This window comes from Heteronotia binoei, chromosome 1 (genome assembly GCF_032191835.1).
Source record: "Heteronotia binoei isolate CCM8104 ecotype False Entrance Well chromosome 1, APGP_CSIRO_Hbin_v1, whole genome shotgun sequence".
In the NCBI taxonomy this organism is placed as follows: Eukaryota; Metazoa; Chordata; class Lepidosauria; order Squamata; family Gekkonidae; genus Heteronotia; species Heteronotia binoei.
This window is the reverse complement of record NC_083223.1, coordinates 110,376,926-110,393,128: the sequence shown is the minus strand read 5'-3', so window position 1 is coordinate 110,393,128 and position 16,203 is coordinate 110,376,926. Positions and strand designations below refer to the sequence as shown.

Genomic DNA, 16,203 nt, shown 5'->3' with positions numbered 1-16,203 from the left:
AATGACACATTATCAAATTCACGTGGAATACCATAAAGAATGGGGGCAGGTGGAAGGGATGTATTCAGTAAAAGAAAATCACGTTACATCGTCATATATTTTTCGTGTTGTAATGCGAAACGTGATTTGTTTAAATAAATTACTTGATATTGGATAAATGTCAAAGGGAGTACAATTAAAGAAGTATGACGAAATAACTGGGCGGAATCATGGGCGTGGAGTTATGTGGGTGTGTTCTACTGATGTGAGAAGTTTGACAGTGCATTGGTGTGAGTTTCGCACATAAATTTCAAGCCCCGAAACTGCATCAAAAATAAACTTCTCGCATTTTGCAGATCCCCTAAATTCGGGGCAACACTGCTTTGGAGGTGGGTCAAACTGCCGCCCTGGGTCAAGATATACAGAAATCAACATCTGCCCTGGGGGAAACACAGCGCCGGAGCCGGAGCAAAGGCTAATGCGGAATCAGCCTTAGTCTCATCTAAGTATTTCATCTAATCTAGCCCAGTGACAAGCTCTTGATATACATTTTATCTGGCTTATACAGAAAGCAATTGTCAAAACAGAACGATAAATTAAATTATAAACCTACCAAAGAGTATAAAATCATTTTTTTTTCTTTTTCAGCCAGGAATCTGGATTTCAATCAGATTCACTGAGTGACTTCCATAACTGAACATACAAGGCCACAGACTGACAACATCCTGAAGAAAGAGTGCTCAGCATGGACATGGATGAACTCCAAAGATGCCCTGGTGCATATTGCTCAATTAATACTGTGAGTAGTATGAGCATGCATCACTACTGCCATGATTTGTACTTAGTATGTTAATTGGCTATTAGATCATTTTTTTATTTGCATTTGCTTTTTATCATAGGTAATTCCCCTAAAAAAATCAGATTTAAATAGGCTTCCCAATCCCCAGGTCCCAGCGGGGGATCCCCCATTTTTACAGGCTTCTTCCCGCCCCCAGCCAACTAACCGGCGGGGGAAACCCCGCCCCCCACAATCACCATGTAGTTTTAGAGCTCCTGCAGGTCTGTTTTTAAAATATGTTCCTTTAAGGCTGAGCAGGAAACAGGAAGGGCTTCAGAGAACAGCCCCTCCCTTTGTTTTGCTTTCATTTTCAGATCAAGTAAAGTTCTGCAGGAACAAGACCCAGTAAGTATTTGTGTGTGAGAGAGAGGGAGGGGCAGGGGATTCCCTGGTTTGGAGGCCCTCCCCCCGCTTTAGAAAGCATGTGGGGGGAGGGAAATGTCTACTGGGCACTCTAGTATTCCCTATGGAGAACAATTCCCATAGGGAATAATGGGGAATTGATCCGTGGGTATTGGGGGCTTGGGGGGGCTATGTTTTGAGGTAGAGGCACCAAATTTTTCGTATAGCATCTAGTGCCTCTCCCCAAAATACCCCCCAAGTTTCAAAACGATTGGACCAGGGGGTCTATGAGCCCCAAAAGATGGTGCCCCTATCCTTCATTATCTCCTATGGAAGAAAGGCATTTAAAAAGGTGTGCTGTCCCTTTAAATGTGAAGGCCAGAACTCCCTTGGAGTTCAGTTATGCTTGTCACATCCTTGTTCCTGGCTCCACCCCCAAAGTCCCCAGATATTTCTTGAATTGGATTTGGCAATCCTAGATTTAAATTATGAAGAACCTGGATTTTTTTTCTTTTAAAAAGTACTTTCAGCCCACTGTCCTGTTTTGAAAGATAAATCTGAAAACACAAAACCAGGACACGGTATATCTGATTTTATAATGTGGTTTAGTGACTAGTATTGGCTTGAATGTGGCAAATCCAGGTTCAAATCCCTGAACAGTTATGGGAAATTGCTATCTTTCAGATTAACTTATTTGTACATTCAGAGACTTATTTATTTTAATGTTTGTTGCAGTTCAGATTAAGTCAGGAGTGCTAGGGGAATGAGTGAGATGTCTTATTGGGTGGGTGCCTGTACTTTCTGTGCTTTGTACCAAGTATTGCTGAGTCCAGCTTTGAACAAAGTGCTTTGCGTTTGACTGTCTGCCAGTTCTCATAGTCTTGAGAACTACATAAGAACATAAGAGAAGCCATGTTGGATCAGGCCAATGGCCCACCCAGTCCAACACTCTGTGTCACACAGTGGCCAATATATGTGTGTGCGTATATATATAAATACACACACACACACACACATATATATATATATATATATATATATATATATATATATATATATATATACACACACACTCTCTCGGCTTGGCTTCGCGAACGAAGATTTAAGAAGGGTGCAGTAGTCCACGTCTGCTGCAGGCTTGCTGGTGGCTGACAAGTCCTCAAGACCAGCTATGCGTGCGTTCTCAAAGGAAGAGACAGCCTGGTGGATGGTGTGCCTCCATGCTTTGCGATCTGAGGCTAGGTCAGACCACTGGTGATGGTTGATGCGACAGGTGCCAAGGGATTTCTTCAAGGAGTCCTTGTACCTCTTCTTTGGTGCCCCTCTATTTCGATGGCCAGTGGAGAGTTCGCCATACAGGGCAATCTTGGGAAGGCGGTGGTTTTCCATCCTAGAAATATGCCCTGCCCAGCGCAGCTGCGTCTTCAGCAGCAGTGCCTCGATGCTGGTAACCTCCGCCCGCTTGAGGACTTCAGTGTTGGTCACAAAGTCACTCCAGTGGATGTTGAGGATGGTGCGAAGGCAGCGCTGATGAAAGCGCTCAAGGAGTCGCAGGTGATGACGGTATAAAACCCATGATTCGGAGCCGTAGATGAGGGTTGTCATCACAATCGCTTTGTAAACATTGATCTTTGTGCCTTTTTTCAGATGCTTGTTGCTCCACACTCTTTTGTGCAGTCGGCCAAATGCACGGTTTGCCTTTGCCAGCCTGTTGTCAATCTCCTTGTCGATCTTGGCATCTGAGGAGATGATGCACCCCAGGTAGCTGAACTGCTGGACTGTCTTCAGAACTGATTCACCCACAGTGATGCAGGGAGGGTGATAATCTTCCTGGGGTGCAGGCTGGTGGAGAACTTCTGTCTTCGTCAGACTAACTTCTAGGCCAAATAGCTTGGCAGCCTCTGCAAAGCAGGACGTCATATGCTGCAGAGCTGATACCGAGTGGGAGACGAGTGCAGCATCATCAGCAAACAGTAGCTCTCGGATGAGTTTTTCCATTGTCTTGGAGTGGGCCTTTAGTCGCCTCAGGTTGAACAGGCTGCCATCGGTGCGATAACGGATGTAGACACCATCATCATCATCTAGATCTACTGCGGCTCTTTGAAGCATCATGCTAAAGAAGATCGTAAAGAGAGTTGGCGCGAGAACGCAGCCTTGCTTTACACCTGTGCCTATTGGGAAGGGCTCCGAGAGGTCATTACAGTGTCTGACTTGGCCTCGCTGGTCTTCGTGTAGCTGGATGATCATGCTGAGGAACCTTGGGGGACATCCTAAACGTTCCAAGATTTGCCACAGGCCTTTCCTGCTAACATATATATATATATATATATATATATATATATATATATATATATATATATATATATATATATATATATGTTAGCAGTGTATATATAGCAGTGTATGTGTGTATATATATATACACACATACACACACACATACATACATACTGTGGCTAATAGCCACTGATGGACCTCTGCTCCATATTTTTATCCAGTCCCTACATGCTCCAAGCCACTGCACTCAGGCAGAGGTAATCCAAAATTGCTTTTATGTGGTAGCGCCCCCTGCAGTGGCATAAGAGGAAAATTTTATTGCTGCTTTCTAGATTGCTTGACATCACTGCATGGCAAGTCATCATATCTCCAATGGGCGGTCCTAGAGAATATTGATGCTCATACTGAGAAACTGTCATGACTGGGTTGAATGGCGTGAAAAGAAGTATTGCAAGCCAGCACATGACATATTACCATTTCAAAGAGATATGATGTCAGCTGCTCTGAATCCTTTATTGGGATAGGGCACGATATGAACTTATCTAAAATAAATAAATCTTTGGCAGTCTCTCTTTCAGGCTAAGAATTCAATAACTGAACCTGACCCAACTCTAAAAGCCATTTTAATTAGAAATTTAAAAACAAACCAGAGCCAAGCTAAAGCAATAAATAAGGAAAGTTAATGGGCTATAGTATGCAGAAGACATGAACCCCAAAATAGTATCTGCATGATGGTGTATTTTCCTCTTTCACCCTGTCTTTTTAATTCAGAGACTATAGTGCAATCCAGAGCAGAGCCTCATGTGAAGGTCAGAATTTTAAAGGCTGTTTAAGAAGCAGCAGTGTGCTGTGTAGCTCGACCCAAGTGGCCTCTACCCCAGAGAGGGATTCTGCTGACTGACTGAACCCACAGCCTTCTAAACGGAGGTCTTGCATGTAAGACCTCAGGGACACAAGACAAAAAAAAAAACTATTCACAGGAGGTAACACAAGACTTTTGCTAAATATATTACGTTTCAACATTTCAAATGTTAACCTTTAGGTGCACAGAGCAGTTAACAGCCAAACTTTTACTCTTGTGGTAAAAAGTCAAAGTGGCTTTCTCTTAATCTTAGACCGTTTTCGCACACAGCTTACCTCGCAGTCACAATCCTGTTCCCTCCGCAGCATCTGGTCGGATTTCCCACCATCTGCGCCGAAGTTACAGGAAGTGCCGCAGCTTTTGCGTAGCAAACGTAAACCGCTAAAACCCCGTTTACGTTTGCTACGCTAAAGCCACAGCACTTCCTGTAACTCCGGCGCAGATGGCGGGAAAGCTGACAGATGCTGCGGAGGGAACAGGATTGTGACTGCGAGGTAAACTGTGTGCGAAAACGGGATTAGAATTTTTCACAGTGTGTGCGTGAGTTTCTCCCTAAACTACAAATTGTTAGCAAGTTTCTATCAGAAACGCGGCCCTGGGACAACTTCAGTCTCATGCCACTCATGTCAAAGAATTTACTACGCTACCCTGCTTTTCTTCAAACGTTTGACTCTAAAGCTGCGATCACACATACTAAATAATGTACTTTCAATCCGCTTCCAATGCACTTTCCAACTGAATTTTACTGTGTGAACTGGCAAAATCCAGTTGGAAGGTGCATTATTTAGTGTGTGTGATTGCAGCCTCAGGCTTGGTTCTCTCTCATGTGACACTGTGGAGATGCAAGTCTATCTTCACACATTCACTGGTTTAGCCTGCTTATACATAAGGCAGGTGATTCTGAGACAGAATCTCTCCCCCCACCCCTCATTCTCTCACTTTCTGAAGGTCAGATCCTATCTGACCTGAACTGAGAATGTGAAAGCTTTTTCTCTCACTTCCCTCTCCCATCAGGCTTCCTCAGCCATTCCCTTATTAGATTTTAGCTGCTCAAATACCAAACAGTCATGCAAGGGATGGTGACCGACAGAAAGGGGCAGGACTTCTGCCCATCTGTCCCATCTTAGAAGGCTCAGGGTTGCACTCAGGTCCAGTCAAACCTCCAAAGCATCATATTTCTGGAAAGCAGTTCTCAAAAGCAGTTCTCAAAAGCAAATTGTAATAAGATTTCAAGTAGAACAAAGTTTAAGTCCAATGGCACGTTTAATACCAACAAAGTTTTATTCTGGGTATAAGCTTTTGTGTGAAGCACAGTTCTTCAGATACAAACAATGGAACAGAATCTCTTCAAGTCCTACTTACAGGAAAAGAGAGGGTGGGGGCAGCTGTTAGGAAGGGCCAAGATACATAAGTCAAGCTGAAATAGGATCAGGTGGCTGGTAAGATCTATGAATGGCAGCAAATTAGCATGTAAATGCAAGAGCTAACAAAGAGATGTGAGTACAAAGCTAGAGTCCAGCAGCACCTGCAAGACAAACCAAGCTCAGCCCTGGGCACATACAACAACAACAACAAATTTTATTTGTATCCCGCCCTCCCCGCCGGAGCAGGCTCAGGGCGGCTAACAACATGGTTCAGGATTGAATTATACAAATGGATAAAATTACATTAAACATTATAAGCATTTAATTAAAATCTGGTTAAGTTTTAAAATTAAATTAATTAATTTTTAAAAGTGCTAGTGCTATGTAAATATGTTTACTTTTTCTGATGGCGGTTTCCTTCGCAATTTCCATTTTCATCAGGGAAAGCCAGTCTGAAAAGGAAGGTCTTGCAGGCCCTGCGGAACTGTTCTAGGTCCCGCAGGGCCCGTATTTCCTCTGGAAGTTGGTTCTATAGGCTCGGGGCTATAGAGGAGAAGGCCCGGTTACGGGTGCTTTGCAGCTTCACCTCTCTCGGTCCGGGGATAGTCAGCAGGTTTTTCCCGGCTGACCTCAGTGCTCTCTGGGGTTCATATGAGGAGAGACGGTCCCTAAGGTAGACAGGTCCTCGACCATATAGGGCTTTAAAGGTAATGACCAGCACTTTGTAACGAACCCGGTATGTAACTGGCAGCCAGTGCAGTTTGCGCAGCCCAGGCTGTATGTGCTCCCATTTAGGGAGTCCCAGCAACAGTCTAGCCGCTGCGTTCTGCACCAGCTGCAGCTTCCGGGTTCGGTACAGAGGCAGCCCCATGTAGAGGGCATTACAGTAATCCAGTCTCGAGGTGACCGTTGCATGAAGCACCATTGCCAGATCTTGGCGCTCTAGGAAGGGAGCCAACTGCTTTGCCCGCCTTAGATGGAAAAAGGCTGACCCTGCAGTGGCTGCAATCTGGGCCTCCATTGATAATGCAGGCTCCAGTAAAACTCCCAGGCTCTTAACCTGGTGCGCCGCTTTCAACGGCGCCCCGTCGAAGACCGGGAGAGGTATTTCCCCTCCCCGAGCGCCCCGACCCAGACAAAGGACTTCTGTCTTCGCTGGATTCAGTTTCAGCCCGCTCTTCCTCAACCAGGTTGCCAAATCCTGCAGGGCCCGGTCTAAATTCTCTGGGACGCAGTCAGGCCGGCCGTCCATTAGCAGATAGAGTTGGGTGTCATCTGCATATTGATGGCACCCAAGTCCATGTCTCCTGGCAATCTGGGCAAGGGGGTGCATATAGATATTAAATAGCATTGGTGAGAGAACTGCCCCCTGAGGCACTCCACAATCCAGTGTGCGCCTCTGGGACAGCTCGCCCCCAATTGCTACCCTTTGTCCCCGATCCTCGAGGAAGGAGGCAAGCCATTGTAAGGCAGACCCCCTCACCCCTACATCGGCGAGGCGGCGGGTCAGTAGCCGATGGTCAACCGTGTCAAACGCAGCCGACAGGTCCAACAACATCAGCACCGCCACACCGCCCCGATCCAGATGCAAGAACAGAGATTCAGCATGTGCACACTTTTTCACATACTGTACATCAGAACAGATTTCCTCAAATATTACCTGCAGGGGCAGAGGCAGTTGTCAGGAAGAGCTAATTGGAGTTAAGACGCATAAGTGTCTGACCAATAAATACAGATGAGATTGGAATAACAATATGGTAGGACATGTAAATAGCAGCAAATTGGCATACAGATAATAAAGGGGTTAACAACAGATGTGAGATTCAAGTATGAGTCAGGTGGCCCCTTTAAGACCAACAAAGTTTCATTTCTGGGGATAAGTAAGAACTCAGTGACTTAGCATATACAGTGAGATAAGATGCCTGTATCTCTGTTAAGCCCTGGGGGTTAACAGAGACCAGATTCAGCAATCTCCCATTCTAGTCTGTTTCTGAAACTCTGTTGCAATAAGCTACTTTGAGTTCTCCCACTGAGTGCCCTGGGAGGTTTCTCAGTTTTGTAATTCTTTATGTCCGTTTTGTGTTCATTCATCCTCTGGTGTAGGGTTTAACCTGTTTGCCCAATGTAGAAAACTGAAGGGCACAGTTGGTACTGACCTAGCATATCCCCATGCCAAGTCAGCACCATTCCCCCCCTAGCCTAGAACATTCCTAGGTTACCAGTCCCCAGTTAGGGGCAAAGGTTCCCTTGGTCTGGAGGCCCTCCACCTGCTTCAGGGTTATCAGAAGGTGTGGGGGGGTGTTGAATGTCTGCTGTGTACTCTATTATACACTATGGAGTCTGGCCCCCAGAGGGTATAATGGAGAATTAATTAATGGGTATCTGGGGCTCGGGGGGGCTGTTGTTGTTGTTGTTTTTGAGGTAGAGGTACCAAATGTTCAATATAGCATCTGGTGTCTCTCCTCAAAAAAACTCAAGTTTCAAATAGATTGGATCAATGAGCCTCAAAAGAAGGTGCCCCATCCTCCATTGTTTCCAATGGAGGGAAGGCATTTCAAAGGAGCGCTGTCCCTTTAAATGTGATAGCCAGAACTCCATTCAGAGTTCAATCATGCTTGTCATAAGCCTGTTCCTAGCTCCACCACCAAAGTGTTCTGGCTCCACTCCCAAAGTCCCCAGATATTTCCTGCATTGGACCTGGCAACCCTGCACGTTCCAGCTGTAGTCGTGAATCTCCCTTTAAAATAAGCTATAACCAAACTTGTGTGTACCATACTTTTCTACATAGCAATTTCCAGCCCTAATAAAATCCTTCCTTTTTCAAATGTGTCACAGGACAATCTGGTTTCTAGACTGCCTTTATCTTAATTCACAAGTCCACTACACCATTCGACAATGCGCAGCTGACAGTATAAACTGGCTCTTCAGCCAGCAATGTATTTGAGGTGTTTTATCTATGATTGCTGTTTCAGATGTGCAAATCCTCACTTGATATTGCTGTCATCGCCGCATATGTGAATTCGCAGTCACACTTAAATCTTCAGTCAAAACATTTCAAGTCCAGGTAGGCTTCCTTGGTGGGAAGTTACTATCAGAAAGAGTACACAAGTAATCTATTTCAGTTAACAGTGGCCAAATACATATAATTGAATCAAATACTCTTATTGCAGTGTTCATCTAGAACAGATTAGTAAACTTGATGCAGGCAAACTACCGACTGGGAAAAATGCATTCACCATCACTACAAATATTTACATTGTTCGAATATAAATTGCTGCTTTTTTGTACCATTTTCTTTTTTCGTTGCTCAGCCTCATTGGACCACATAATTAGCAATCCACATGCTTTGTTTATGCATGCCTGTGACAGGGCTGCCAACAATCTGGAGAAAAAAATGTATTGCCCCCAATAGATGCTTAATGTGTGGAAATGGGCAGCTGAAGCTTTTGATGGCACACAGGTAAATGGCATCACCTGGTAAGTAACACCAGCACCTTGAAGTGGATCCAGAATTCTATCAACAGCCAGTGCAATTGATGCAGCACTGACCAAATGTGGGAAAAATACCCCTAATTCCAGAACATCATAGTCACCCGCTTGGTTGCCAGGGTGCCTGGTGACTCAACTCACACACATCTGCCAGGAGGACGTGGGTTTTGTCTACTAAACTGGAAGGGACTTATGAGTACTAACAGCCACAAAGTTGCAGCAGCACTCCGTGTCTCTGGAGAAGTGCTAACCAGGAGAACAGATGGTTTCCAGTCGCTTCGTGTGATCCCCATCTCGGCCATAGCAGTGGAAGAAGGTGCGCCGCCAGGAACTGTCCAGGCAAGCGGTTTCCAGCCTCAACCATAGAATTCATCTTGGGAGGCTACCACCAGCAACAGCTATTTTCCTGCAGTGCCAGACTCCATAACAGTGAAGCGGGAGTCTCACGTACTCAACAGATGTCATCTATGCATAAAGCCATCAAGTTTATCTCAGGCGTGGACCCTGTCAGACCGCCTAAGCCTTTGTCCAACAGAACTCAAGACAAAGACTGGTGCCATAGAAGATCGAAGAGGAGGAAGAACATCTTCACCCAGAGCCAAGTTTCTTTGTATAGACCGGGTGTTACCTAGGTAGCAATTTGGCCATCTATTGTCACCTTTTTAGATAAGTTTGGTAGACTTAAGTACCCCCCACCTTAATAATTTTTCCCATTCTTTCCCTTAATGGTCACCCTGGAGCCTCCCCCTTGGCCCATTGTTACCTGGAAGTCCAATCAGGTAACTAAGGCCAAGTCTGCTCATTGGCTAGCTATGAGCATCCAATCAATCAACTGGCTATTGGCTACTGCATAAGTCCAGCCCTTATGGTCATTGCAGAGTCTCCCCTTTTTCTGAGGTCATGTACCAGCTAACCACTGTCATCCACCCCTGTACCTCCCATCCTTAAGGGCTCAAGGTAGTCCTTATAACCTGTGATCCAGCTCCACACAGGTGTGCATCAAGCAGTACCCCAGTTCCGCTGTCTATATACATCCCCGATTCCTGAACAGTTAAGGGTCCCCTCCCCCTAGTCCTCGTTTGTCGCCATTGGAGCCTTCCTTGAAGACTACGATCGGTAATTATCACCCTGTTTGTCCATCCTTGTGTTGTTTCTGCAGCTCTCTCTATTTTTCTTAGGACTGTATGTATGTTTTATGAGTTTATTATCTTGTATGTGTGCCTATATTTTTCTACAATAAATTTTAATTGTTTTTACTTAATTAGTGTCCTTGGCAATTTTAAGCAATATTTCTGGATGTGTATCCTGTATACATAGATTCAAGATCCTTTTTAAGCCAGGTCAATTCCCCAACCTCGTTTTGAGGGCATTTTGGCTTACACAAATGTGCACCCACAGAGACACTGAAGTCAGCACACAGTCAGCAAAACTGTTGCCCTCCTCCCCTGGTTCTGGTATTGTTTATATGTTTTGTATTGAATTATTTCATAGTTTTAAATGTTGTTTTTAATTGTTCAAATGTTTTAAAGATTTTATGTGCTTCACTAGGGACATGGCAATCAGTGGGGGATAGTGGGACTTAGCAGAAGTGGGAGGGAGGCTATGTTGCTTGCAATGTAGTGACATCACTTCCAACCTGTTCCACAGGTGACAACATCACTTTGTGACATCACAGTGATGCTCTGGATTTTGGGCAAAAACTCCATGGTAAAAATGGCTTCTACTGTGTTATTTTTGCCCAGATACTAGAGCATCACCGTGACATTGCCAATGTGATGATGTCACTTCCCATACATGCTAGCACTGACACTGGCAAGTCAAAGATGATGTAGTCTGGTAAGTCCTCCTGCTCCTGGTAAGTCCCCCCATCAGCCAGCTGATCAATGGCAGGGGGTGGGACCTTGCAGTGGGGAGTCCCCTGCCTCCAGCAGGGAGCTGACAACCATAGCTCCATCTTGGGGATCCTGATCAGGTGGAAAGGCATTATAAAAATATTTCAAATAAATAAAATATCTGTGACAGTGAGATCCCCAGCAAAAACTGCATGAGTTGCCACAGATGATAAAATTAACTGGTGGTATGTTACAAATATGACAAAGGCCAGTGAAGGTAAAGAAAACAGCATCTAAAAGAACAGTATTAAAACAGCATTATTATGTCTAAATTTTCCAATAATGGAAGATGCTTTCAACATTCACAAAAACAAATGAAAACTAGGCAAATGGTTTTGCCACAACCGGAAAATAAATATATTTTCTCAAAATTAATTGGTTTTATCTAACACACTTTTGTCAAAGTTTATACCTTCTGCAGCCATGACTATATAATGAGAAAGGGGACAGTTTAACATGAGAAAATAACCTTAGATCAAAACTACTAAAAAAAAATCCAGCAAACACTGCAGAAGTTGACTATGGTATCAGAACACATAAAAGTTCACTGAGATAGTTATTGGTGTGCTTTATAAAAGTCATAAAAGCATTTCAGTACTTAAAATGTAAGGAAATTAATGCATTGCCTTGCACAAAAGCAAACCAGCTTGTATAGTAAGTGACACAAAAACTTCAACATTTGGATATAAAAAATTAAGCTTCCCCTCAGGTAAGCATTTACTTTAATGAAGACAGTTTTTCATTTATTAAAGCACTTAGGCACCATGATACAAAAGATTTAATAATACAAGAAAAGCACTTTAGCCTGTAGATCACGTTAATCAAGTCAGTAGTAAACGGCTAAGGAAAAAAACCCTTCACATTAACTACCATTAAACATTAAGATGTCAGCCTTCTCTCAGAGGTAGCTACAGCATAGAATCACACAGCCATTTACTTGATGGTGGCCTCCTAACAATTCACCTTCTACTGATTCTAACCTCACAGTGAGCTGCTCTTTCAAAATCTCAGGAATTAGAGGGTAACATTCAACATATTGCATGTTCTAAAATCAGCAATGTGAGTTTTCTGGAAACCGGAGGGTTCAAAAACTTTCTTTAAAATCATCTGAAGTCCTAAGCAGAGGGCAAACTGACTTGGCTTGTTTATTTTAACATATATTTATTTTAAACTAGCTGAAACCGATGCTGGTGCTATGGCATTTTATTGCCGTGAATCCAGTTGTAATACCAACAAAGTGAATTTTGATTTTTTTTTTGGTGGTGGGGGGGAGATTTTCTGTTTTGTTGGTGTCCACAGAACATACTCAGCCTTACATCTCTGTCTGAAGCTATGTTTACAATAGCCCTGTTTAAGTTACCGTGATTGTATATACATCCTACCTGTATATGAGTGCATCTGTTTATTTAAAAAAAGCCAATGTGCATTCACTTTTCAAATAAAACAGGGGACCAGAACCTGGATAAATGTCGTGATTCAATCACATGCATTGAATATAACATGAAAACTCTATGCAGATTTTTTTTAAAAAAAAAAAACAGTATACACTATATTTGGATACCTGTAGCTACTGTAACACGTGAATTGGACTAATGGGAAAACAGGATTGCAGAAAGAGTTAAGCTGTCCTGCTTTCCCAGCACTGTTCTGATCCATTTCATACATACCCACTCTAAGGAATCATTATTCCTTGTGGTGAGTTTCACACCTCTCCAATATGTTGTGAAGCAGAACTCAACATCTGAGAAGGAGTCATAACACATGACAAGCCCAAGGTGGCTGCTGGCAGGGCAGAGTTGCCAATTCCGGTTTGGGAAATTCCTGGAGATTTGTGGCTAGAGCCTGGGGAGGGAAGGGACCTCAGCAAGCTATAGTGCCATAGAGCCCATCCCCCAAAGCAGCCATTCTCTCTCTAAGGGAACTGTTCATAGATCAGTTGTAACTCCGGCAGACTTCCAGGCCCACACTGGAAATTGGCAACCCTATGGCAGAGTGAGGAAAACCCCATTCTATTTCTCATTTTATCAGTGAGGTAGAACCCCTCACCATAAAGACAGCAATTTCCATAGTGAAATAACATCTAACCTGGCCCAGTGATTATTATGTCCTGTGGTGGCCACATAAAAACTCACTGTTTTCATTTATCCAGATACTTTATCTATCATGCTTTAGTGAAAGAAGATGAGTTTGAGAAGGAAAAGTTGGTAAAGACCAAATCCCCATTCCCTGTCAATACCTGTCTATCCACATTGTCTCTCTTCCATATCACACAAGCCAACTGTCTTAATCTAACCCGCAATGCACTACAGCCAGCCAGAGATGAGACAGAAGGGAGTCTGCAGATCCAGTTGCTCCAAATGACTGACATGCGAGCTGAATTATGTATGGAGAATGGACATATGAGGGCAGTTTTGGTAGAAATAGCCCAGCAGAAACTCATTTGAATATTAGGCCATACCCCCTGATGTCACCATTTGTCACACAGGGATTTTTTATGGGAAAAGCCCAGCAGGAGCTCATTTGCATATTAGGCCACACTGCGTTCCTGCTATTAAAAAACAACCACCCTAGACATATGAAATAACTACAAAATTAATTATACAGACTGCTGCAGCCTGTGGCAGATACCCTATGATTATTTACTGGGATCTTAGAATATCCAGATTTAATCCACATTTAGTGTCATCACTTTGCCAAAACAACAATTTACACATAACTTCTATTCCTGCTGCCATGCTCATTTAGTAAAGAAGTCCATCTCTCCCTTATAAGAACTTTGTCAAACTTCACAAAGTGAATTTTCTGTAAAGTTGTAAGGAATTAGACACAAGCATTTAGAACTGGAACTCTATACAGTTCTAGAGTCAAGTAATGAGGCTAGTATATATGACAGCTTTAACATACATTCTTTAACACATTAACAGTAAACAAAATTGAGCTTTCCTTTAGAAATAGAAATATTAAGCAACTGAAGCTTAGCCACCTTTTCTTTAAATTAAACAAAACAAAAGGGCATTCTGCACTAATTGACAACTTTCTATCTATAATATTACCATGTTATTTCCAGCATTCCTTAACTATGTATTATTCTTTTGTAAGCTTCCAGGAAAGTTAGGGTTGCTCCATCCAGGTCACATACACAATCACACATCATTTTGACTCAAAAGCTCCCTTGTGTTCAATAAACACCAAGCTACTTTTGATTTTTTCTCTCTCAGTGCAAAGGAACAGTGTATTTATTTATTCAGAAAAAAATGCCACCTCTCCAGGAACCTGCCTAAAGTGACTTAAAAATAATAAAAACAAAAAATATTAAAATCCAGCCCAGCATAACAACAAAGACCATAAAACAGATACCTGACATCTTAAAATAACAGTTTCCAGACTAAAATATTGTTAAAAAACCAGCCTCTTAATTAAAAGCCTGGGTGGAAAAAATCCTAAACAAAGCTACACAGCTCTACTGAACTTCTGTTCTTGCTACCATGATAATTTAGCAAAGAGGTCTATCTCTCCTTTATAAGAACTTCATCAAAAATCATAAAGTGATTTTTCTGTGAAGTGGTAAGGAATTAGACACAAGCATTTACAATTCAGTATAACTCTGCTTGGGGCGTTTATGGGTGTAACTCTGTTTAGGATTGCACTATAAGCCTTCTCAGTCCTTTGCAAAGCTCCTCTTTTGTGCTTCTCTCTATCTTCCTTATATACACCTCTAAAGAACTGAAATAAAACCCTGCTTTTAAACCACCACTGAATTATTCCATTACCCTTATTAACTATTGCTTTGTACCACCACAAAAGGGACATCATGGAGGGACCATACACTACAGCACATACAGCAATTTCTATAACCCAGTTAGGGTTTCTGGTCCGGCCAGGGAATTCCCAGGTCTTTGAAGCTCCACTCCACTGGACCCCAGCTGGCCAGTGAGGAAACCCCACCCCTAAACAGGGGTGTTGTTGTGCAACATCCCTGACAGGATGACATCATTCAGAAGTTACATCATTATGTCACCAATGTCACATGATGATGCTCTGGGTTTTGGACAAACTCTACCGTTTTGTAGCAAAAAAGCCCAAAGGTTTTGTCCAAAAACTAAAACGGCGCGCACCACATCAGCGACATGATGTCACTTCTGAGTGATGTCATCATGCTGTTTATACTTTGCACACATGGTAGAACAGGATCCCCCTGCCAGCAGTGAAGTAGGGCTTGGCAACCCTAAACCCAGTGCTGTCTCTTTTTAAAAGATTTTGCTCCAAGACCTCAATGATAATGTTGAATTCACAGACTGAAGCAACCAAAAAGCCTAAGAGCACTGTAGGTTCAACCTTTCACAGATGTAAGATAAACAGTCCAACCATGTGTTCAACTGACATTTCCTTAATTCAGTCACAAATAGGAAAATGGCACAGAGCGACATATCAGAATATCATTTGAATCAACATCCCCTTCCTTTGCATGTTCTGCATACCCTGATTTGTAGAATGGAACCAGCAGAAGCAAAGTGCTAGCTGTTCAGACAAAAAAAAAAAGATAGCCAGATGAAAAATACTTTAGAAGAATTTTACCTGAAGGCCTTCTATGGCTAATCGAAGCATACTTGGTGTCAGTTTAGAAGCCTGCTTGAAAGTGAAATTGCTCCAGTCAATAATTAAAACAAATCCATTCACTTGAAGCTCTGGATCCTCGATCATGGCTTCTAATGAAAGAAGTATGGCACGTAATATATCCACCAATGTATATCTGTCAACATATAAGAAAGGGATTGGGTTAAGCTAACCAAAAATGTTCGGATGCTAGAAGAAACATGTTTTTTTGCTATCAACTGCCCAAACATGGCTGCTTTCACACAAGCTAGATGTACTTTCAACTTTAAGAGTTATTTGCAAGTGTATTTTCCTTTTTCGCACAGGAAAATCTAGCTGCGAATGATCGCTACAGTGCATTATCCAATGTGAATGAAAGCAACCTGTGAGAAATGGATGAGATAAATTATGCAACATTGGTTTTACCACACAGGGAACTAGGTCACATCCAAATGTTGCAGGAATATACAGAAATATTTACAAGCAGAGTGACTGCATAGTGTCTACACCAGAAAAACATAACAGACAGACTGAAGATGACCTCATACTTGACAATAATAAAGTGGC

The 16,203-nt window shown here is 42.8% G+C and overlaps 1 protein-coding gene across 1 annotated transcript in view; it reads right to left on the bottom strand.

Moving 5' to 3' along the window:
* The window catches only part of CLVS2 (clavesin 2), a 93,415-nt gene that overhangs the window by 63,032 nt on the left and 14,180 nt on the right, over positions 1 to 16,203 (bottom strand). Inside the window, exon 2 of the mRNA XM_060238807.1 lies at positions 15,619 to 15,793. Coding sequence (XP_060094790.1) covers positions 15,619 to 15,793 — 175 coding nt within the window. The remainder of the gene's footprint in view (positions 1 to 15,618; positions 15,794 to 16,203) is intronic.